Source organism: Pseudonaja textilis, chromosome 3, assembly GCF_049901715.1.
Source record: "Pseudonaja textilis isolate UNSWEBS1 chromosome 3, rPseTex1.2, whole genome shotgun sequence".
NCBI classification, from domain to species: Eukaryota; Metazoa; Chordata; class Lepidosauria; order Squamata; family Elapidae; genus Pseudonaja; species Pseudonaja textilis.
The window spans coordinates 15,925,203-15,949,006 of record NC_141992.1 but is presented as its reverse complement, the minus strand read 5'-3'; the positions used below and the strand labels follow the sequence as shown (position 1 = coordinate 15,949,006).

At 40.9% G+C, this 23,804-nt stretch overlaps 1 protein-coding gene across 1 annotated transcript; it reads left to right on the top strand.

The window, feature by feature from the left end:
• The first annotated feature begins 610 nt into the window (after positions 1-610).
• Positions 611-18,241, top strand: PCK1 (phosphoenolpyruvate carboxykinase 1). The gene is made up of 10 exons (XM_026697289.2): positions 611-748; positions 1,273-1,536; positions 3,745-3,926; positions 6,485-6,688; positions 8,090-8,277; positions 9,651-9,813; positions 11,910-12,134; positions 12,240-12,371; positions 14,341-14,436; positions 16,906-18,241. The coding sequence occupies exons 2-10, from the start codon at positions 1,313-1,315 to the stop codon at positions 17,361-17,363; spliced, it is 1,872 nt and encodes a 623-aa protein (XP_026553074.1). The 5' UTR covers positions 611-748; positions 1,273-1,312; the 3' UTR covers positions 17,364-18,241.
• The last annotated feature ends 5,563 nt before the right edge of the window (positions 18,242-23,804 follow it).

Sequence of the window (23,804 nt, the reverse complement as noted above, 5' to 3'; positions counted from 1 at the left end):
AATGCACCTCTGACCCCTTCTCCCAAGCCAAATTAAAATATTTCCATTCATCCGGAATATGGGAACCATGAGATGTGAACAGAATGCAAACATTGCCTTGGCTGCTCTTGAATTGCTATTTAGCCCTCTTCCTTTCTTCCTCTCTTAGGGAGAATCCAAAGGGTAGAAAACACACCCAGGGCAAGCCTCCAGTTCACAGCCAACAGGCCGTTACTGTGACGACAAAACCTGCTTTTCTAAATACTGCAAACAAGTGCCTTCAGTCTCAGCTGCTGCAGCCATCTGCTGTGTGTGCTCAGCCTTTCACTTCTACTGAGAAATGACGACAGGTTTCTCCCCCCCCCCTCCAATGAGGGCTAGAACTGGGCCAAAGGTTGGTCAGGCCAAGGCATTTCGTAAACGGGACTTTAAAAAAAATAAAACCATTGAGAAGACAGGAGGTCTGAAGAGCATCTACTTCAAACACTCATTAATTGAGCCAGTTAAATGATAAACCTTTTGTGACTACTGTTGGTTGGATGTTTCTGCGGACACCCATCCTTGGCAAGATGTCAGAAGAACTTTTCCCTGGGGTGATTTAAGAGACAAGCCCCCTTTACCTTGAGTAGTGGGATGGACTAAGCAAGACAGAGTATTTAAGGAAGGAAAACCAGAAGTCCCAGGAAGAAGCTTAGTAAGCAGCATCATGTTCCCTGAAAGGACCAACTAAATCTTCTCCAAAGCTAAGGACTGAAACTACTCTGGTAAAGTAAGTATTTACATATATAACACCTGCATGCATTTTGATATTTTGATTTAAAAAAAAAACTTGGTTGAGTTCTTTGGGGTGACTTGTATTGCTTAGTCTGAAAAAAATGCTTCTTTTTTGAGAAAAGTTATAAGTTGCTTAGAACATATTCATGCCATGCAAAAAAATAATTCCTAGTGTTTCTCTTCCTGGCTTCTATTTTTGATGTTTTCAGTTTGGGATATTGCTAGTATAGGACAAGATCACGAACGTACATTTTCTTCAGATTTGTTGGATGCCAGAACCCATTGGTTCTAACTCAGCCAATGACCGTGGACTGGTGGAGATCATTTCCAAACATCTAGTGGGTAACAGGTTGACCACCCTTTGGTGTTACAAATAGTACATCCATTCATTTGACTGAGTTTAGCTGAAGGCAGTATCCATTCTTATCACCCTAAGTGGGTTTTTTTTGCTAACAATTATAAATTTTAATGAATTAAAGACATCTTTTTCCTCTCTATAATTTGCAATTCATCTCACAGGCTAAATATTCTCATCATCATCAGCTGTAAAGAACAGGCAATGCCACCCCAAGTGCAAACACGAATGAATACCACTCCAAAAGTGGTCCAAGGAGACTTGAAGAGTCTGGCGCCCAATGTGAGAAAGTTCATTGAAAGCAATGCCAAGCTGTGCCAACCGAAGGCCATCCACATCTGTGATGGATCAGAGGATGAGAACAAAAAGATCTTAGAGCTCATGGTGGAACAAGGCATGATCAAGAAGCTTAGAAAATATGAAAATTGGTAAGAGACCACTATTGTATGCTATGCAAAGCCAAATATATGATCCACTGCACAACGTCCTCTCCTTAAGGGTTTCCCCAACTTAACGTTAGTATATGGGCTTGAAGTAACTTTTCTCTCCTTTGCATTTCATCCCTTATTCTAGCATTGTCCAAAAGCATCCTGAAAGTATGTACAAAACCTTTGGAGGGACATCTAGAAGTAACCAGGAAGAGAGATAATAGAGATAAGATAGGGATCAGCTATGGGGCAGCAAATGTGATGCTAGACTAAATCAATGAAGGATGGAGAGCAATTCAGCTCAGCAGTGTGGAGCTGTCCATAAGTAGCCAGTGTGTTAATACCATTAATTTAATGTTCTTCCTGGATAGTTCAATGTAGGGATGAATAAAAACCAAAGTTCCCTTTCTTTTTTTCTACATTATTCCAATACAGAACTGCCACTCTTTAATTGATGTGCCATATTTTTAGTGGCTACGTAGCTATCAAAATATCAATAGATAAAGATTTTCTCATTATTGAATGTCTTAGCTGGAGAAAACCTCAGATAGCAATATTTCTCAAGATCATTAGTTTTCTTCTAAAAATACCACCTTTCTTTGCCACTTTACAGTCATTCTGATTTTTAATTTTTGGGATCTATCTTCTTTGTGTAGAAAAGATGAAATAAAATCAAGTAATGCATTCAACCTTTGTACACAGAATAAATGTAACATGATTTAAGCAATGGGTGTGTGGGTGGGTGGTTAAATCTGGTCTGGTGAAGCAACTATAAAGCAAATTTCTAGAAACTGGTATATAGAGTGCAGACTGGCTCTTCCCTTTCCCAAACTTTATGGAGAAATTTTATAAGTCCATTTCTTCAACTGCTTAAAAGAATAATTCCACAGGCAGCACATTAAGAACACAAAATAAAACAGACAATTTAGCTGGAACCTAGAAGAATAAGCCAATAAGACAGTTATCTCCATTTTAGTTTACTGGTTCAATGATACTAAGATTTGCTAGTACTTGATACCACAGACTTCTCATGCCACAGATCAAATTCCAGTGCAATTTATGCCAATTCAACAATAACACCAGTTTGCGATTAGCACAAATTATGCAATCACACCCATATAGTAATGTAAATTGATCCATGTAGCATAGTTTGCATCTTTGGCTTTATTGCAATGATGGGCTTTTTGATTTACCAGACTTTGGTGAATAGTGGAACCCTCTTCCCTACAATTAGAGGTTAAATACATTAATTGGAGGTTAGTTGAAATGAATTTTCATTGTATGTCTCATTTATATAAGATATCCTAAAAGTCTTAATGCAGTTCTAAATAAAGCAATCTACTGAGGCTTGGCCACATTATTCTTTAAAGTACATGCAACCCTAAAATGCTTCATAAAATTTTGGTTCATTATTTTAGAAGTCAATATTGAGACTAGCATTGGAAGAAGATATGTTAATCATTTCCTTCCTCTCATAAGCAAGCAACAACACCTGAAAACCAGGAAGACAGGAGGAAATAATAGGTATAGACATAGTGATATGCACACAACACACACACACACACACACATTCACTCACTCACACACATTACAGGTATGTGTGTATATATATAAAAAAATATTTGTATCCCACCTTTATGAGCTGTGGTGGCACAGTGATTAGAGTGCATCACTGCAGGCTACTTCTGCTGCCTGCCGCCTGCCTGCAATTTGGCACTTCGAATCTCACCAGGCTCAAGGTTAACTTAGCCTTCCACCCTTCTGTGGTGGATAAAATGGCCCAAAATTGTTGAGGTGAGCCTAGAACTCATAGTCTCCTTCCTTCTAGCCTGGTGCCTTAACCACTAGACCAAACTGGCTTTACATACATACATACATACATACATACATACATGTTTGTGTTTTTGTCTGTGTCTGTGTAGTTCCACTTTCAAGGAAATGCAGCCCCAATTCTCATTTCTTTCTTTTTTTTCATTTTTTTCCATTATTGTCTGTAAGATGAGGCAGCATAAAAATAAAGTCATTTTTATTAGCAAAACATCACCAGAAGTAAATGGTTTGACTGCACTTAAATAAATAATATTCCTTTCACGATCCAGCATTGTATGGTGCTAGACTGTCTTGAGATAAAGAGAAATTGAATTGGATTTCTTGTCATTTTTATTGCTCACATGACAAGTGTAAATGTTCAGCTTCTCGTCTCCACAGCTGGTTAGCCTGCACCGATCCAAGGGACGTGGCCAGAATTGAAAGCAAAACTGTAATTGTGACTCCAGAGCAGCGAGACACCATCCCAATCCCCCAAAGTGGAGTGAGCCAGCTGGGACGGTGGATGTCAGAAGAAGATTTTGAGAAAGCCTTCAGGATCAGATTCCCCGGGTGCATGGAAGGTAGACACACACACACACAAACAATTTTATGGTTAGAAGTAAAATACTGCAGCTTCCTACCTGTGGTGAGATAGCAATAGCACTTAGATTTATATACTTCTTCATAGTGCTTTACAGCCCTCTCTAAGCAGTTTACAGAATCAACATATTGCCCCCCAACAATTTGGGTCCTCATTTTACCCACCTCGGAAGGATGGAAGGCTGAGTCAACCTTGAGCCTGGTGGGATTCGATCTGCCAAATTGCAGTAGGAGTAGCTTGCAGTACTGCACTCTAACCACTGCGCCACCATGGCTCTTCAGATAGAAGATATAGAAAAGGGGTCTTCAAACTTGACAGATTTAAGACTTGTGGACTTCAACTCCCAGAATTCCTCCTCCAATCATGTTAGCTCAGGAATTCTGGGAGTTGAAGTCCACGAGTCTTAAACTTGCCAAGGTTGAAGACCCTTGAGATAGAAGAACATTGCTTCAAAGATGTTCACAAAATGGGTTTTTTGTTTGTTTGTTTCATGGCTAAGCAGTCCTTGTAAGCCCAATAAAAAGAGCAAATTCTGCTAATAATAGAATGAGTGTGAACATCACAGTCAATGGCGCTTTTATTATAAAATTATTTTTACCTCTGGAAAACCAGTTGAATGGTTTACTTATAGTTGTGTTTGGGTGGGCCTATAATGCCAGTTATTTAATACTCTCTTTAGATTTGCTAGACTACTCAGAAGTCACATCTGGATTTGGATGGACAGAAGTATGTAACTGTTGAACTGCTGTGGTAGAGCTGTGGTGGCGCACTGGTTAGAATGCAGTATTACAGGCTGACTCTGCCCACTGCCAGGAGTTTGATTCTGAGCAACTCAAGGTTGACTCAGCCTTCCATCCTTCCAAGGTCGGTAAAATGAGGACCCAGATTGTTGGGGGCAATACGCTGACTCTGTAATCCACTTAGAGAGCTGTAAAGCACTGTGAAGCGGTATATAAGTCTAATTGCTAATTGCCATTTCTACTGTTTTGGAATTCAGTCATCTACTTCTTAAAATGTATTTCGTGAAGGATTGGAATGGCCCAGACTGATCTTCAACAAAAAAAGTTGTACTACAGAGCGCTGTTGTTCAGCTCCTCTGTTCCCTTCCCAGAGAGCTGCTCTTCCCTTTATTTTTTTCAGATATCTTCCCTTGGGGATGTTCAAGAGTTTCTGCAAAACTTAAAGGTTTCCCAACATTATTGACATGCCCACTTTGATGATCAAGTTGTCATATCTGCCTTTTGAACCTCCTTAGTGAGACTACAGTTTCCACAAAGATAGAACGAGACTGCAATCTACACTTATCTTCTAAACTTAAATTTGGAACAGCTTAATGATATATTGCTGGAATTTGGCATACATTGGCAGTAAAACATGAGACTATAGAGTAGTAATCAATAAATCCAACTCCCATTAACTGGCAGAATGTTTGTTTAATTCTTTTGAATTTGGAATCTGGCCCTGACATGCTGATTTTGCCAGATGTTACCTAGTATTAAAATGATTTGTACCCAAGTTCTGTAAACAAAACAAAACCTTTACCCATAAATGTGTATTTTATTGGAGACAGAGGAAAAGAGTATCAAATGAGAACAGCCTTCGTTAACCTGCTTCCCCCAGATGTTTTGAACCTGAACTCCCATGCTGGCTCAGAATGATGGGAATCCAGTCCAACTGCAAGCTGTCTGAATGGGGAGAATAACAGAATTGGAAGGGACCAAGTCCAACCACCTGCTCAAGCAGAGGACTCTATACCATTTTGGATAAATGGCTATCCAATCTTTTCTTAAGATTAGTATGATAACATAACAGTAACTGTGTGAGGGATCTTGGAGTCTTAGTGGACAACTAGCTAAATATGAGCCAGCAGTGTGCAGCAGCAGCCAAAAAAGCTAATGCAATCCTAAATTGTATTAACAGAGGGATACAATCAAGATCAAGGGAAGTACTAATACCACTCTATAAAGCCTTAGTAAGACCACACCTAGAGTACTGCATCCAGTTTTGGTCACCACACTATAAAAAAGATATTGAGGCTCTAGAAAAAGTACAGAGAACAGCAACCAGGATGATTAAGGGACTGGAGACAAAAACATATGAAGAACAGTTACAGGACATGGCTAGTCTAGTGAAAAGAAGGACCAGGGGAGACATGATAGCGGTCTTCCAATATTTGGGGGGCTGCCACAGAGAGGAAGGGGTCAAGCTATTTTCTAAAGCACCTGAAGGCCAGACAAGGAATAATGGATGGAAACTGAACAAGGAGAGATTTAACCTGGAAATAAGGAGAAACTTTCTGACAGTGAGAACAATCAACCAATGGAACAGCTTGCCCTTGAAAGTTGTGGGAGCGCCATCAGTTGAGACTTTCAAGAAGAGATCGGACTGCCATTTGTCAGAAATGGTGTAGGGTTCCCGCTTGGGCGGGGGGTTGGACTAGATGACCTATAAGGTCCCTTCCAACTCTGATTATCTGTTATCTATTAGTAGAGATTTATAATTTTGCTTAGGATTCTATCCTCTGTTTCTCTTCTGCAGGTCGTACCATGTACGTCATCCCATTCAGCATGGGACCGATTGGTTCTCCTCTATCCAAGTTTGGGATTGAGCTGACTGATTCTCCTTACGTGGTGGCCAGTATGAAAATTATGACTCGTATGGGAACATCTGTCCTAGAGGCTCTGGGTGATGGAGAATTTGTAAAATGCCTCCATTCAGTTGGGTGCCCTTTACCATTAAAAAGTAAGCCATTCTTAAGCTAAAATGTACTTCATTCATCCTCTCTTTCCCAAAAGATAATTGTCGTTAATTTATTTACCAAGTAGAATATTCAGAGTGATCTAGTGATAAAGTTGCCAAGTATCTCTTTGAATAAGAGATGCTAAGTTGGGACTGGTTGGTCATTAAATGCAACAAACCAGAAATTATTCATTATAGAAAGAACCAACAAAGCATTCCTAAATATTTTGGGGTTCTTCCAAATGACTGAATTGTAGCTTGGATGAGAAAATTAAGTGCAATCTGGCCCACTGTTTCCCATTACATCTTTTTCTCAAACCACCCATGAAGAATTAGCTTTTTTCAAAGAATGTGGTCTACTACAAGCTACTGTAGCACTGTAAGCTAACCAAATAACTCTGCACCGTACCACAACTCAACTTTTATTTACCAGACAGACGAGAAAGGAATACAGGTAGTCCTTGACTAACAACTACAAAATTTTGAGCCCCAAATTTTTGTTGCTAAGTGAGATGTTTGTTAAGGGATTTTTTTTCCCAATTCACAACCTTTCTTGCCACATTTATTAAGAGAGTAACTGCAGTTGTTAAGTTAGTTACAGGGTTCTTAAATGAATTTGACTTCCCCATTGAATTTGCTGGTCAGAAGACCGCAAAAGGTGATCTGAGGGCTCCAGGAAACGGAAACTGTCATAAATACATGTCAGTTGCCAAGCATTTGAATTTTGATCTCATGCACGGTTGGGGTGCTGAGGGACCACAGGGTTTTGGGAGAGCCCCTAGCAAAGGTTCTATGCAGTTTGGAGAAGCCCCAAATCCCACTCCTGGATGGCCCCGCCCACCCCACCCCTCCCTTCCCATGTGGCCCATTTTGGATGCAGGTAAGTGCAGGGTGCGCATGGATGTTCGAGGAGGGTGAAAAATGGGCCTTTGGAAGTTCAGGAAGGCCAGAAATGGGCCTGTTTCCGGCTTCCAGAGAGCCTCTGGAACTCGGGGAGGCCAGTTTTGCCCTCTGAGGCTCAAGAAAAGCCTCCAGAGCCAGGGGAGGGCAAAAACATTCCCTCCCTACTGTGGTGCAGGAGGCCAACTAGGCCATGCCCACCATGGCCAAGCCTACCCAGCAACCGGGCAGAGAACCCTTTGTTAAAATTTTTTGAAGCCCACCCCTGATCTCATTCTCATGGGATGCTGCAATGATCATGTGAAAAACGGTCATAAGTCACTTTTTCCTGTGCTGTTGTAATTTTGAACAGTCACCAAGTGAACTGTTGTAAGTTGAGGGCTAACTGTATATTCATGCTGTCTAGTTTCGAAAGGGTACATGGCAAAAATACAAAAAAAAATAGAGGTAACTTATATTCAGGTGATCAGTCAGAAGTAACAAACTCTCTTTTGCATTTTGTAGAGCCTCTAGTGAATAACTGGCCTTGCAATCCAGATTTGACGTTGATTGCTCACATCCCTGATCACAGGGAGATCATTTCTTTTGGAAGTGGCTACGGGGGAAACTCCCTTCTAGGAAAGAAGTGTTTTGCTCTTAGAATTGCCAGCAGGATCGCCAAGGAAGAGGGCTGGCTTGCAGAGCACATGCTGGTGAGTTTTAGTAACTAGATTATTTTTAATAACTAGATGATTTTCAATTCCAGTCAATAGACTAAGGGGCCAGCATGGCTATAAACCCATGAATGAAAATTCACGATCGCTTAGTTCCTCCTGGAACTCATCTCTGGACTTGTGTATGAGCATTAAAAAAAAGGAGAAGGATTTTCACTGAATCCTGTTAGAATGTTTTGATAGATAAGCATCCATTGGGAAAAAGAAATATTTAAATATTGTGGGTGTGGCTTGGTGGGCATGGCGTAGCTTGGCAGGCATGGCTTGGTGGGCATGGCAGGGGAAGGATACTGCAAAATCTCCATTCCCTCCCTACCCCATTAACTTGCTTTCCAGCTCCATTGTCCTGTGCAGGGCAACAAAAGAAGACCCAGCCGATAAGCTTGGACTCAATGGGAGGCAGAGAATAGATGGGAGCGGGGCCAGTCAAAGGGGGCATTTGCTGGTTCTCCGAACTACTCAAAATTTCCACTTCCAGTTCTCCAGAACTGGTCAGAACCTGCTGAATACCACCTCTGAGCCAGAGTCATTGAAGCTAGGCAGCAGACATGTCTTTATTTATAACATGTATGTTCTGTTTCTCATCTCAAAGTGGAATTTTCTCAAACAGATAAAAGTATAAGCATTCTGAAAAAAATGTATGTACATCTATACCAGGGGTTGGCAACCCACAGCTCTGGAGCCACATGTGGCTATTTCATCCCTCTGCTGCGGCTCCCTGTTGCCGGTTGGAGCCACAATTTTGAGAGGAGTTTCTGGTTAGGGGGTGGGAAAACATGGAGTGCCAGGAAGAGACTCTATGGCAAGGGGCAGGTTTTCCAGTTGGCTCCACAATTGATAGGGCTTTCGATTAGGACCGGTATAGGAAAAAGGACGCCGCACTAGGAGGAGACTCTATGGTGGGGGAACTGGACTTCTGGACGGCTCTAGAATTGAATGGGGGGACTTCCGGTTAGGACCTTTATGGCTCTTTGAGTGGTTGCTGACCACTGAATTCTATACAATTTTAGCACAGTGTAAACTAGAGGTGTCTAACCTTGGTTACTGTAAGACTTGTGGACTTCAACTCCTTGGTAACTTTAAGACTTCAACTTCATGCTGTGGCTGTGGTACCTGTGAGTTGAAGTCCACAAGTCTTAAAGTTGCCAAGACTGGACACCCCGGTGTGATCTATAATCTTACATTCCTTGAACTATATTTCACCTGCAACAAGGCTAGTTGAAGTCACATACAATTTCAGAATAATGACAAATTTGGAAGTTGCCATTAAGAATATCTTCACGTTTTTGCTTGATGCTGCATGTTGAGTTTTTTTTGGGGGGGAAAAAAACATTGTTTGTGTTTTTAAACAGATTTTAGGTATCACAAATCCAAAAGGTGAAAAAAAATACTTTGCGGCAGCGTTTCCTAGCGCTTGTGGAAAAACCAATCTGGCTATGATGAATCCATCTTTGCCAGGATGGAAAGTGGAATGCGTTGGAGACGATATTGCTTGGATGAAATTTGACAACAAAGGTAATTTATTTAGAATTCAGCTGGGAGTTGATGATCCAAAGCTGTGTTCCAGTAAGGTGGGGAAACTATAGTCGTCTATATTTTTTCCCTCCCATCAATTGTGGTGTTGTTCCAAGAAGGGAAAAGGTAATGATTAATTTGTACACATTTGAGACAGGCATTTGTGTGCACTATTTATTTATTGAATTTATATCCTTGGGCAGTCAAAATCGACTTTGCGGTCTGCATGATATAAAGCAACAGTAAAATATACACGGCATAAATTAAAAACTTCTAAAACAAAATGATTTCATAAGTTACACCCACTTACCAGTAAAAAATAAATTAATGGCAAAATCCAAGCTAGAATGCTTTACAAAACAATTCAGTTTTTAAGTTCTGGGAGTCTCAGAAAGGGGACAGTTCCATTTCAACTGTGAGATTATTCCAGTGAGCTACTCAGCTTGCCAGAAGTAGGGCCAATAAGCAGTTTTTGCTGCAATTACCTTATAAATCATACCAGTTTTAGTTGGAGTCAAGGGTTTTTCAAATGCCAAGCCCTGGATGTTAGAATGGTTGTTCTCCAAGGGCTTTCTCTAATGTTCTGGATTTCTTTATAGAATGAGAGGTGGTGGAGGATGTGGCAAGATGTGGCAAGCCCTTGAACTATACGAGGCTGAGTTGCTTACAAAAATGGGAGAATATTCCAACATTCCCAGGAGAGAATACAGTGGCAATTAAAAGGGCAGGGTGGGAAATAGTGCATTTTGTGAATGCAGGTGATTCAGTGAAGGGGGGGAAGAATGCTAAATGATCATTTAAGAGACTCATAATATTTGAACTTTTGTTTTTCCAAAGTTAAAGTAATCTGCCCCCATGCTGTCACTGTCCTCCCATGCCAGTTTAAATTTTAGGAGCGGTATTCAACCCAAGTGTAACAGATGGAATTAAGGAATACAAAAATCATAGACGTGAAAAAAAGGAAAGGTAGAGTTGGGTAAAGACTGGGTTGATGAATAGCAATAGCACTTATGTACCGCTTTATAGTGCTTTATAGCCCTCTCTAAACGTTTACAGAGTCAGTCTATTGCCCCCAACAATCTGGGTCCTCATTTTACCCACCTCGGAAGGATGGAAGGCTGAGTCAACCTTGAGCCTGGTAGGATTTGAATTGCCAAATTGTAGGCAGCTGGCTGCAGAAGTAGCCTGCAGTACTGCACTCTAACCACTGCGCCACAGAGCTCCTTTATGTTGTTTATAAATGTTCAAAGGTAGGTTCCAAAGGTGCTTTTTCAAAAGGCAACTGGACTTCCTTTGCTTTTGCTTGAAGACATTTTGCTCCCTCACATCCCGGACATAAACTGTTTCAACTCCTTCCCTCAAAATAACGCTATAGAACACTGCACCCCAGAACAACTAGACACAAGGACAGCTTTTTCCCAAAAAAACTGCAAAAAAAGAATTCCCTCAACACGGTTCAACTATTACAAAGTCTGCACTACTATTACTGTTAATCTTCTCATCACTCCTATCACCCATCCCCTCCCTCTTGTGACTGTATGACTGCAACTTTGTCGCTTGTATCCTTACGATTTATATTGACTGTTTCTTAGTATGATTTGATTGCTTATTGTACCCTATGACTATCATTAAGTGTTGCACCTTATGATTCTTGACTCTTGATGAATGTATCCTTCCTTTTATGTACACTGAGAGCATTTGCACCAGGACAAATTCCTTGTGTGTCCAATCACACTTGGCCAATAAAGAATTCTATTCTATTCTATTCTATTCTATTCTATTCTATTCTATTCTATTCTATTCTATTCTATTCTATTCTATTCTCATCCAAGAAGCTTCTTCAGTTCTTGGATGAGAAGCTAAACATCTTCAAGCAAAAAGAAAGTTCTGTTGCCTATTGAAAAAGCATCTTTGGAACAACAATGACTTTGGATGGCTGAGAATCTCTATAGACACTCAGAGGGAGGAGAATAAGCTGTGAGGAATGGACAGAAAGAAGAGATGATGATAATAGAAAAGATTCCTGCTGCCTCTCTGGCATCTCAGCCACCTTGTGAATGATATCTAAAGGAAGTATCTTACCTAATGTTTCCTAGGTAATTTAAGAGCCATCAACCCAGAGAATGGCTTTTTTGGAGTTGCTCCTGGAACCTCTGTGAAAACCAATCCCAATGCTATGAAGACAATAAAAAAGAATACAATCTTCACCAACGTGGGAGAAACTAGTGATGGAGGCGTATATTGGGAAGGTATTGATCAGGAGCTTCCACCAGGAATCACTCTCTTGTCTTGGAAAAAGAAAAAATGGACTGCTGAGAATGGTACGAAGGAGACCCATCCTTCCATTTCTCTATTATTTGAGTTGCATTTTGGGTTACTGCAATGATGAAAATGTGACATATATTTGTCTGTATATATTTGAACAGAAGAGCCTTGTGCTCATCCCAATTCCCGATTCTGCTGTCCTGCTAGCCAGTGTCCTATTATTGATCCTGCCTGGGAAAATCCAGAAGGCGTCCCAATTGAGGGCATCATATTTGGAGGACGGAGACCTGAAGGTAACACCCGAAAATTAAGATAACCGTTCCTGCAAGCTTAAAAAAGTATCAAAAACAATTTAGTCATTGGGGTAAATTATGTTGTCTGAAAAGTTAGGAAAAAATTGATAAACATGGGGGACAAATTACATTAAGGAAAAGAAGAGGGAAAAAATAACAAAAGCGCCCCATAAAAGATGGCTATCCTGTCTTTTCTGTGCCTGAGGTACAGAGTTAATTGTCTTAAATTATAAGAAGTCCGATTTCAGTTAAATATTACAAATTAACAATCAGGGTGGCTTGATACTAGACTTGTGACAGTCCGTTTCCTCATTAGTGACTTAATGGCATCTTCATAGCACCAATCAGTCCCATTGCAGTGATATGAAGCCTATCATTCATTACGGCTATTTTACTTCGATGACTCTAGAACAGTGATGGCTAACCTTTTCCACGTCATGTGCTGAAAGTGCACTCGCGTGCCTGCCCCCATGATGCACTGCTCATGCGACCCCCTGTGTGCACTGTACGCCTCTGCGCATGTGCACATGACCCAATCTGCGCCATGCGCCTCTGTGCATGCAAACCCCACACACTCTGCACCTCTGCGCATGTGCACATGACCCCCACATGCCCTGCGCATTCACGCATGTCTCTTGCATGCGCATCTCCCCCCATGCATGCGTGACAGATACCCAACTATCAGCTGGCTGGCGGGGGGCACACATGCGTGCGCAGTGGGGCTCTTCCGGGTGATCTCTCTCATGCCGGCAGAAATGGCTCTGTGTGCTACTTTGTGCCATAGGTTTGCCATCACGGCTCTAGAAGTTGTACGGCAAAATTACCAGAGAGAGAAGACAGGTCCCACTTTTCTGGTTATCTTTATGCAAAGCTAGATGCCTGTCTCCCAGAGATGCCTTAATTTGAATTCCTTCTTTGAACAGAGAGATTGAATTAAGTGGCCACTTCTAAGCCATGATTCTAGGCCACCGGCAATTTTTCAAAGTCAGCTAGGCTGCTGCAGGAAAGAAGGACATTTCATAGCAGAATATCTGATATGGTGGGAAGTGGAGTCCCAACATTTCTATAGGGCAAGAACTTAATATGTCTTAGATTTAGACTTTGAATAACTTCATTGACACTTTGAATGAACACTAATCAACTTACATTAAAATGAAATTCCATTGCATACAGCTCTCAAATGGTCTCCATCTCCAGTATATTTATATGTCTAGCTGTAGTTCATTTGCAAACCATAATAGCTTTCATGCAGTGGTGTGATTCAGCCAGTTCACACCGGTTCACATGAACCGGTTGTTAAATTACACACAACACACATCCCACTATCAAAGTGGATCCTGGATGTTGCGCTGCAATGAAGAAACAGGCAATGGAGTGACCGCTCTGTTTCCCATTTGTCCATAGCAGTGCAGCACCCAGGATCCACTTTGATAGTGGGGGGAGGGTTTAACAACCAGTTCGTCAAGGGTCAGATTGGTTGTCACAGGAGGCTCATCCCACATGTGCGGCGGAGCCGGAGAACAGGTATAGGCCACGCCTCTCATGACAGCCAACCTGACCCTGGGCGAACCGGTTATTAAATTATTTGAATCTCACCACTGCTTTCATGGTATATATAGAAATTATAGAAAAGTTCTTAACCTTTGGTCAGAGAAAGTTGCATTTTCCTGCCATTCACAATACTGCACTCTCTTCCCATTCCAAGTATTACTCAGCAGTACCTTTGTAGAGGCAAAGGGTCCATAGCTAACATAAATCCCCTTCCCTGATTCTTTGTACCTTAAGATAGATAGAACTGTTTACATTCTGAATAGATTAGATAAGCCACAGGGAGGATGGCTATGCAGTGATCCCAAATTTACAAATGCTGGTGAACATAAGCCAGCTGCTGCTGTGATCTAAAGCAACAAACTCAATTAGGTGCAGCACCAGTAACCTTTAAATATTCCAACCATTCTGTTTTCTCCAGGTGTGCCTCTAGTTTATGAGGCTCTTAACTGGCAGCACGGGGTATTCATTGGTGCAACAATGAGATCAGAAGCAACAGCCGCTGCTGAATATAAAGGTAAGTTAATGTGAAATAACACTTTGGTATTTAAAGTGCATGGCTCATTATTTTCACCTAGAAATTCTGAACATTTAAAAGAACCAACCTTCCTTCCTTCCTTCCTTCCTTCCTTCCTTCCTTCCTTCCTTCCTTCCTTCCTTCCTTCCTTCCTTCCTTCCTTCCTTCCTTCCTTCCTTCCTTCCTTCCTTCCTATGATAGTAAAACTACTGTGCTTTGGTATTTAAACAATTGCTACCCCACACAGGGCATGCAATTGTGACATTGTGTAAATAAAGAAAACATTAGATTTTAGGCTGGAGGATCTATTCTATTATAATCAATTATCTTAGATAATTGTAACATATTCTCCACATTCAGAACCAAGACATGGTTCTGGGAAGCATGATGTGAAAGAGAGCATGATGCAGTCATGTCTGCTTCCTAAATGATGTTAGTTCCATCAGCCATGCAAGATTCAATTTCCTGATAGTAGGAATAGGTTTCTATGAAAAATGGGGAAAGATATCAGAGAATTTTTTTTGCCATTCCCAGCCTGGTCTATCAAGGGGAAGAAGATGTGGGATTAGATTTTGATCCAACCAACAGGAAAACAGTTCTTTTATCCTTGTTCTCCTTCGCTTATGGAAATTTGGTTGGACAGGCAATATTTCAATTTCAGAGAGTAGTGAACATAGTTAGGCAAGCCTGCCTTGTAGTTGTGTGTGCGTGTGTGTATGTGTGTATTTGCAAGCTTGGTTCCAACTGATTTACCTTCTGCACCTCCCTGTTGTAATCCGCACAAAGGTTCCCTGAAATTACAGCCATGAAATTTTTATCACATTGTCTGCTTTGATATAACAAGTGTGAGAGAGAGGGAGATAGATCATGGGATTGAATAATTAGTGGAACAGGAGGAACAGTTCCTATGTTAAAGATGAAATGGGAGAATGGAGCTTTAATGCTTGCCTCGATTTTTCCAGCCCAAATTACCTTTGCTGCAGTGGGAGCTTCTTCTCATTGCCAAAATGTTGTGGTCTGTCGGCCGCTGGCCCCTCCAGCAGCCGAAGCAGTAAGGCTGCATGGGCAACTGAGAGCTAATGGAGGAAATGGAGTTGTCAGAGAGAGAGAAAGAGAGAGAGACAGGGGCAGAGCCTGGGCCATCCATCAACCTTCAGATGGAGAGAAAGAGCCTCCAGGTCTGAAGGTGGCTGATGAGGAAGAGGAGGAGTGCTGGGTCCAATGCCTGGTGCGCAGATGTGCAGAAGGCAGAGGAAAGAAGAGCAGTGGAAATCTATGGGCTGGTCCTTGGGACAGAAGAGCCATTGCTGCTAGCAAAGCCCCATCCTAGCTCTGGGCATAAAAGGCAAGGGGGCAGCGATGAATTGGTATGTCAGACAACTATTCATCTCCCTGCTGGACAGACTTGTTAGCCTGCTGTGTGTGTGTGTGTGTGTGTGTGTGTGAGAGAGAGAGGGGGGGAGGGGGGGGAGAGAGAGTTTTTGCGGGGGCTGCTGGTCCTCCTAATAAAAGAATAATTGCTTTAACTAAAGAGGGTTTGTTGTGTTTGGGAGCCGGGTCAGACCACAAGATCAGGAAGTGCACAATTCCAGTCAGGACTATTGTCTTGATCCTGCTCAGCTGCAGGTTAAAGAAAAATTAATCGTAATAACGTGAGTCCCAAACTAAGAAGCCTAGATTAAAAGTTGCTTGAATTTGACTACTACAGGTAGCCCTCGGTTTACAGCAGTTCGTTTAGTGACCGTTACAACAGCACTGAAAAAAGTGACTCGGGACCGTTTTTCACACTCATGACCGTAACCCCATGGGGGTCAAAATTCAGGCACTTGGCAACTGACTCATATTTACGATGGTTTCAGTGTCAAGTCATCTCCTTTTGCGACCTTTTGACAAGCAAAGTCAACGAGGGAAGCCAGATTCATTTAGCAACTGTGTTACTAACTTAACGACAGCAGTGATTCACTTAACAACTATGACAAAAAAGCTCGTAAAATGGGGCAAAACTTGTTTAACAAACATCTCACTTAGCAACGTAAACTTTGGTGCTCCCTTGCCCTAATTCGAGGACTACCTGAGGCAGATTCCAAGGCTGTACAATTTCAAGTGAGTAAATGTAAGAGTAAGAGAGAGTAAGAGTAATTTATTTGTCAGTCACTTACAAGATAATAGGTATAAGTATAAACATGAGTATGAATACAGGAAATGGGTACAAATAAATGAGGACAATAGGACAGGGATGGGAAGCACGATGGTGCACTTATGCACGCCCCTTACAGACCTCTTAGGAATGGGGTGAGGTCAAAAGTGGTTAGTTTAAGGTTAAAGGAGTGGGGGTTAGAAGATACTCTGTTAGAACAACAGAGTCAGGTAGTGCGTTCCCGGCATTGACCACTCTGTTGCTGGTGATCTTAGAAATAACGGTGAACTAATTTTGGATGAGGCCTCCCATACTTTTTTTTCTCCCCTCAGGAAAGATCATCATGCATGATCCTTTTGCCATGAGACCTTTCTTCGGGTACAACTTTGGTCAATATCTTTCCCACTGGCTCAGCATGGCACATCGGCCTACAGCAAAACTCCCGAAGATCTTCCATGTCAACTGGTTCCGGAAAGATGAACAAGGGAAATTTCTTTGGCCCGGCTTTGGTGAAAACTCTCGGGTGCTGGAATGGATGTTTAACCGCATCCGGGGAGAAGACGACGGTGCGCAGCTGACAGCCATTGGCTACATCCCCAACGACACAGGATTGAACTTGAAAGGCTTGGAAAGGGTCAGCCTCCAGAAACTCTGTGATGTTTCCAAAGAGTTTTGGGAGAAGGAGGTGGAAGAAATCAAGAAATATTTTGCAGAGCAAGTGAATGCCGACCTCCCGTATGAGATGGAAAGAGAAGTTATTGCGTTAGAACAGAGAATTAAACAACTGTAACATCGACTGGACACTGTATAGATGGTACTTTGGAAAGAAATGTCCAGCTTTTTTTTTTTTTTTTAGAAACTAGGCCTGGAAGTGCAGTAAAATAGTGGCAATCACAGTTATGGACGGAAGTATCACTTGTGCAGTTCAACTGGAGTAGAGAGGTCTTCCAGTCACTCAGATAGTTGAAGCTGCTTAGTTACTTTGAAGCTACTTTGAAGCTAGATAGAGTTGATCAGCATTATTGCTTCATAAAATAAATGAAATAATCAGAGCTATTGCTTGATAAGCAGGTATGCTTCCACTGCGAAGTATTGCACTCACACATCAAGTAAGCCATTCCAGAATAGCCGTGGTTTCTCTCTGTAACTCTTCCTTGTGTCAGTTCCTCTCCTCCTCTGTCACTGCTCATTGTAGGATGTAGAGATTCTGCACTTCAGTAAGCAGGAGGTGAAAGACTAAAAGCCACTCAGCCCAGCAGCTGTCCATTTTAATTTGCAACAGCATTAAGGTGGTGATAATGATATAATCCATAATGTAATGATGATGATATCTTCACCCACTTACTTGTTTTCTGGTGCCATATTAAAATGACCTTGCAGAAAGCCAATTGTTCCTCACCACAACGACATTCTTCAGCATGTAGTTAATAATACTGAATAAAGACTTGTAGACATCTGCATTGTTGCAACAACAGATGAGGGACAATCAGAAGAAGTAATTAGCAGCTAAGGTATTTCGTAAAAATAAAGATATTCAAGAGATTACTACTCCATTGTGTCACACAGAAAATTCTATTTTCTGTATGCAAAATATTTTCTACTTGCCTTATGTTTTGTATTGTGACTCTGTCATGATCCCAGAATAATAAAATATAGCTTTGTATTTTGGCTTCTTGATATGTACTCTGAATATTGCTTATAGGCAATCCAATCCTATGCATATTTATTTGGAAATCCCACTACAGACATTTCTGCATTGTTGTGCTATCTGTCGCCCCTATGTGTCAGCACAAAAAATGGTGTCATGATATTGGTTGTTCCATTGTTTCATATTTTGCCTCTGTAAAGTTTGTTGGGCCTTCAGGACAAATTAACCACATTTTCCACGGCATCATGTATTTTACATATGGTGATCGTTTCTCATCTCAGAGCTTTCTTGGCTTCCAACCTCCCATGTTGCAACTCTGTAAGATATAAAAAATACAGTTGAATTCAGTACATACTCTGGCACCATTATATCAATATGCCTCTTTTTGGACTTCCGGTTTGAAAGGCTTTGGCGACAGACAGAAATCCGCGATCGTGCGCGGTTTCTGTCTGGGCTCGCCGCTGGAGTGCCCCGAGCTGGCTGGTTTTGGGGCTAAGCCACCCCGTAAAGGTGGTGAAGAGGGGGGAGACTGCCAGCAGGGTTGAGGAGAGCCGCATCTCTCCTCCTCAGCTGGCTATTACTCCCTTTCCCAAAGGCGGTTGCAGCGGTGGTCAGAAATGGCCACCACAAAGGAGAACTCGACCGGAAAAGAATGTGCAGGAGGAAGATAAGAAGTGAAAGTTTTGGCTGACCAGGTTAAATTGTAAAAGCAACAACTAAGGTACCCTGGAATTTAAACTTACAAAAAATAACATTGCTCCCAAAGAAGAGTCAGAAGCAGCGAAGGAAGGTGAAAAGGGAAAGGTTTGGCTTTTTTTTTCTTCTCTCTCCTTCCCTATACTGACAACTAAGAGACTTAAATAAGAAATTGGAAAAATCTGCTTTGATATCAATAGGCAATTAAGCTGAAAATAAAACAAAATGCCAAAGGGATAATAAAGATTTCTGGACATTAAAAATTTTCTTTTTCATAAGCAGGAAGGGAGAGAAAAGAATAAGGGCAGGATCTGGAAGAGGGAGGAGACTGCCTGGAATTAAAAAGAATCTACAGTAAAACTTCAACAAGACTTCTAAAAGGTACATTTTAACTGAAACTTTGCAACTAAATAGTAACCCCAGGAAGAGAAAGTGAAAAAAAGAGCAAAAAAGAAACAGCTTGCATGTATTTGGATTATTTGGTGATCTTTGGATTTTTGGTTATTATATTTGAATGACTAAAATCAATCAGGTGGTTGTTTAAAAATGTATACAATGGCACCACTTCTGGATGAATTGAAAATGGAACTTAAAAGTACAAAGAAGATGCACAAGAAGGGAAGGGTTCTTTTGGCTTCATTTTTCAATTCTTAGAAATGGAGATTTGGAACTATGAGAAACAAGAAACGACTGCAAAGCAAGAAGACTGGGACAAAGAAGAAGCCATCTTTAATGAACAAGCAATTTTATGTGGGAAAGAAAAAGGAAAGGGGGGGAAAGAGAATGGAGAATTTAAGACTTAAAAAAACAACCCAAGAAAAGAAAAATAAGTATAATACTGGAAAGCAACAGAAAAGGGGAATACAGAAGAGAGAAATAGAGGTAGAGAGACAAGGGGGTAAAAGGGGAGAGAGAAGAAGAGAAGGAAGAAGGAAAGGAAAAGAAGTTACAAAGGACCGGAGCAAGATATAGAGAAACAGGACCTATTTAGAGATAATGGGTGAAAATCTAACTGAAAAAGGGATTCTGTAAAGGTACATAAGATTGTATTTTTATATTAGTAATAGAAATAACTTTAGAAAATTGGAAACAATGTATGATTAAAATGAAGGATAAAATAGTGTAATTTATGAAATGTTTGTGAATAAAATAAGTGAAATAAAACAAATGAGAAAATTGAATTAGAAAGGAACGGGAACATTTTAATTAGTTAATATTTTATAAAATATAAGTGAAGGGAGGGAATTAACTATGGAAAGCTTATAATTGTTCCCATAGAAGTATGATATTTAATTGAAAAGTAATGTTAAAGATGTTAAGACTTTAATGAATATTAATATTAATGATAGAATTGAATTGGAATGGAATGGAATGTTGTTTTAATTATATACATTTATAATTTGTTCTTTTTTTAAGAATACAGTGTGTATTTTAAGAATGTACCAAGCAGAATCCGAATGGAAATTATGTATTATATTGAATGTTACAACTTTAGGGAAAAGATATAAAGGCGTCATACTCCAATCAGTAACTACAGGATAAATTTTGTTTAATGAGAAAAGATAATAGATAATTGAAACAGGACAGACAAAAAATATAAATACAATGATTTGAATTGAGATGAGATAAGTAAAATAAAATTGAGAAAATTAAAAGAGGGGAGAAGCTATGCAGAAAATATAAAATAGTAATAAGATATGGAATAGAATATAAAAATGAGCATGAACCTGAATGTGTGTCTTTATGAAGAAATGTAACCCGGGATTACGCTACTTTCAAAAAAGATGTTTTATTTGTATTTTTTTTTCTCTTTGTGAAAACTCAAATAAAATTTACACACACACACACCCATGCCTCTTTTTGGACAAGCAAAATAGAATAATGAACCAGAATCTGTAGACTCTCCACCCAACACAGTTGTGAGGCAAATGGCTTAAACCAAGGTTGTTTTCAAAGAGACAGCAGGGAGACAGTGAAGGTATCATAAAGTTATCTTGAGTTATTGCTGATATTGTTTTCTGTCAGACATTTTCTCATCTCTTTACATTATCCTTGGATAACCACAACTAGAGGCCAGAGTGGGTGGGAAAGCAGAGAGGTTGTAAACTAATAAATACATGTTTGTTCAGGGGAAGATCCATAGTACATTCTTGGCCCCCCAAGTAATGCCATCTAAAAAGTATAAAAATATACTATACCCCTTTCCTTCCTCCCCTCCCCTTTCCTTAAACAGATAACACTACCATAATGTGTCAGCTTTCCCGGGTAGATCAGATAGGAAACCCAATCAGATGAACTAATTCTATTTTATTGTAAGCCTGCATTAACAGAATCTTGCACATCTGAAAGTACAACTAGGGCACCATCTCATTTATAGCCTGAGAACCCAGAGGGTGGGTCCCTTTGGAGTCTCTTTTTCTCCATCCATTATGCAGCTGTGGAGTGTGACCTCTCTTATCTGACTCTTCCCTAGGCAGCACTTTTTTCACCCCATATTTCTAGATCTTTTTCACATACTATTACGAGTTAATGGATAAAGCAGAGTTGGTGTCAGCATTCCAGCAAACCTCCATTCCAACCAATAACTACAGTAGCTACTCCTGCAGTTTGGCAGATCAAATCCCACCAGGCTCAAGGTTGACTCAGCCTTCCATCCTTCTGAGGTGGGTAAAATGAGGACCCAGATTGTTGGGGGCAATAGGCTGACTCTGCAGACTGCTTAGAGAGGACTGAAAAAGCACTGTGAAGCTGTATATATAACTCCAAGACATATCTCTCAAAGGTTCCTTTTATTTGGATAGTAACTGGCACATCTGGAATCTTGAATCTGAAGTTCCGGGCTTCCTTACAATAAGTAAAACTATAAACCCATCCTCTATACCCATCAGCGCATCACATGACCCAATCACCATCCGTCCAGGGGTGGGATTCAAAATTTTTAACAACCGGTTCTTTGGGTGTGGCTTAGTTGGTGGATGTGGCTTGGTGGTCATGTGACTGGGTGGACGTGGCTTGGTCATGTTATTGGCTGGGCATGGCCAACTCAATATCACTCAAATCGAGGCACACCTCTCCTGGCCTCTCATGACTGTGGGGATGCTGCAACAGTCGTAAGTGTGAAAAATGATCATAAGTCACTTTTTTCAGTGCCATTGTAACTCTGAATGGTCACTCCACACAAGCAAAGAACCAGAAAAGGAGGGGGGAAAAAAACTCCAGAGAGGTTCTTGAGACAGGAAGTCTAATCCTGCCAAGAACGTAATAAGGGTTAACGGAGAGGCAGTTTCTGTAAGCAACACCAGAATGTTTCCTTCCTGCCTTCCTTACCGGATTAGGCCAGTAATTTCTTCTAACAATCGGTTCTCCGAACTGCTTAGAATGTTAACAACTGGTTCTAGTGAATAGGTGCGAACCTGTAGAATCCCACCCCTGCATCCGTCCCAAAGTAAGACTTCCTTTTCACAATGCGCAACAGTACCTGACCTTGAATCAGCAAAAGAAGTTTAAACTAGATAGACTCCAATGAATTCCCCCCTCCTACTTTCCCAGGCTCAATTGTGGCAGCGTGGAAGCATCAGATCTCAATATGGCTTCTAAAGCTGACAGTTGGCTTCAGTTGGCCTGATAAAAACAACAATTGGAAAGAGATATTCATTTTATTATGTGTATATATACACATAATACACAACATGCACAACACACACACACACACACACACATTGTGTATGTTTAAGTATTTATTTACCATATTTCTATCTATTTGCAATCCAGAGACTCAGCAATGTTATAAACAGACATACATTTGCAGGCTTTGTGACTGCTTGGATAAGTCCTCTTAGCAAGCTTTTCAGAAGTGGCTTCATTAACAAGCCTGGTGAGTGGTGTTTGTCCTTGGCGTTTCAATGCAGGACAAATAGAAAAGCATTTGTGGATTGATGGAATATCACTTGTGGAGAAAATAAGTGGCTCTCCTTGAATTATGATGGGGAAAAGCTGCTTGAGTGCAAGTGAGCGCTTGGAACTGCCTGTTTAGCTGCCACTTGGGTTGCTCAGAGACTGACCCAAAGCCAGCCCAGGACTTTCCATATCTGAGGGTGTACATGAACACCCTGTCTTAATCCAAAACTTTCACCACTACAACCAGTATACTTTATTGTGAGCCTCATTTAGCTGACCACATGTGAGCCTGAGGAAGTTGATTGAGCAGGCCTTAATTTTATCCAGCAGGGCAGCAATGCGGCCAGTTCAAAGCTAGAGAAAACTTACAACTGAAATACTTGGAAGTATTCTTCTCATTCCAGGTCATCTTGTGATCATCTTCATGAAACAAAATTGCTCTTTTCATTAAGGTAGGTGCTTTGATGAGTAGGTGGCCATCCAAATCCAAATGAGATTTCAAGCAATCTCTTTAAGTCCATTGTGGAGTCCTGCAGCACATCAAGAACTGCTGGATCTAGGGGAACTTACCAAAATTGCAGATGATACTAAGCTGGCAGGAATAGCTAACACCCAAGAAGATAGGCTCAAGATCCAGATGGATCTTGACAGACTAGAATACTGGGCCGTATTTAACAAAATGAAATTCAATGTAGAGAAAAGTAAAGTCCTACACTTAGGCAAGAAAACCAAAGTACACATATAGATTGGGTGAAATCAGACTCAATAGCAGTAACTGTGTGAGGGATCTTGGAGTCTTAGTGGACAACCAGCTAAATATGAGCCAGCAGTGTGCAGCAGCAGCCAAAAAAACCCAATGCAATCCTAAGTTGCATTAACAGAGGCATACAATCAAGATCAAGGGAGGTACTAGTCTAGTGAAGAGAAGGACCAGGGGAGACAGGATAGCAGTCTTCCAATATTTGAGGGGCTGCCATAGGGAGGAAGGGG

Coding starts and splice junctions, on each gene's coding strand:
- PCK1 (XM_026697289.2), top strand. CDS start 1,313: ATGCCACCCCAAGTGCAAACACGAATGAATACCACTCCAAAAGTGGTC. Junction 3,927..6,484: donor ATTCCCCGGGTGCATGGAAG/GTAGACACACAC, acceptor TCTCTTCTGCAG/GTCGTACCATGTACGTCATC. Junction 8,278..9,650: donor GGCTTGCAGAGCACATGCTG/GTGAGTTTTAGT, acceptor GTTTTTAAACAG/ATTTTAGGTATCACAAATCC.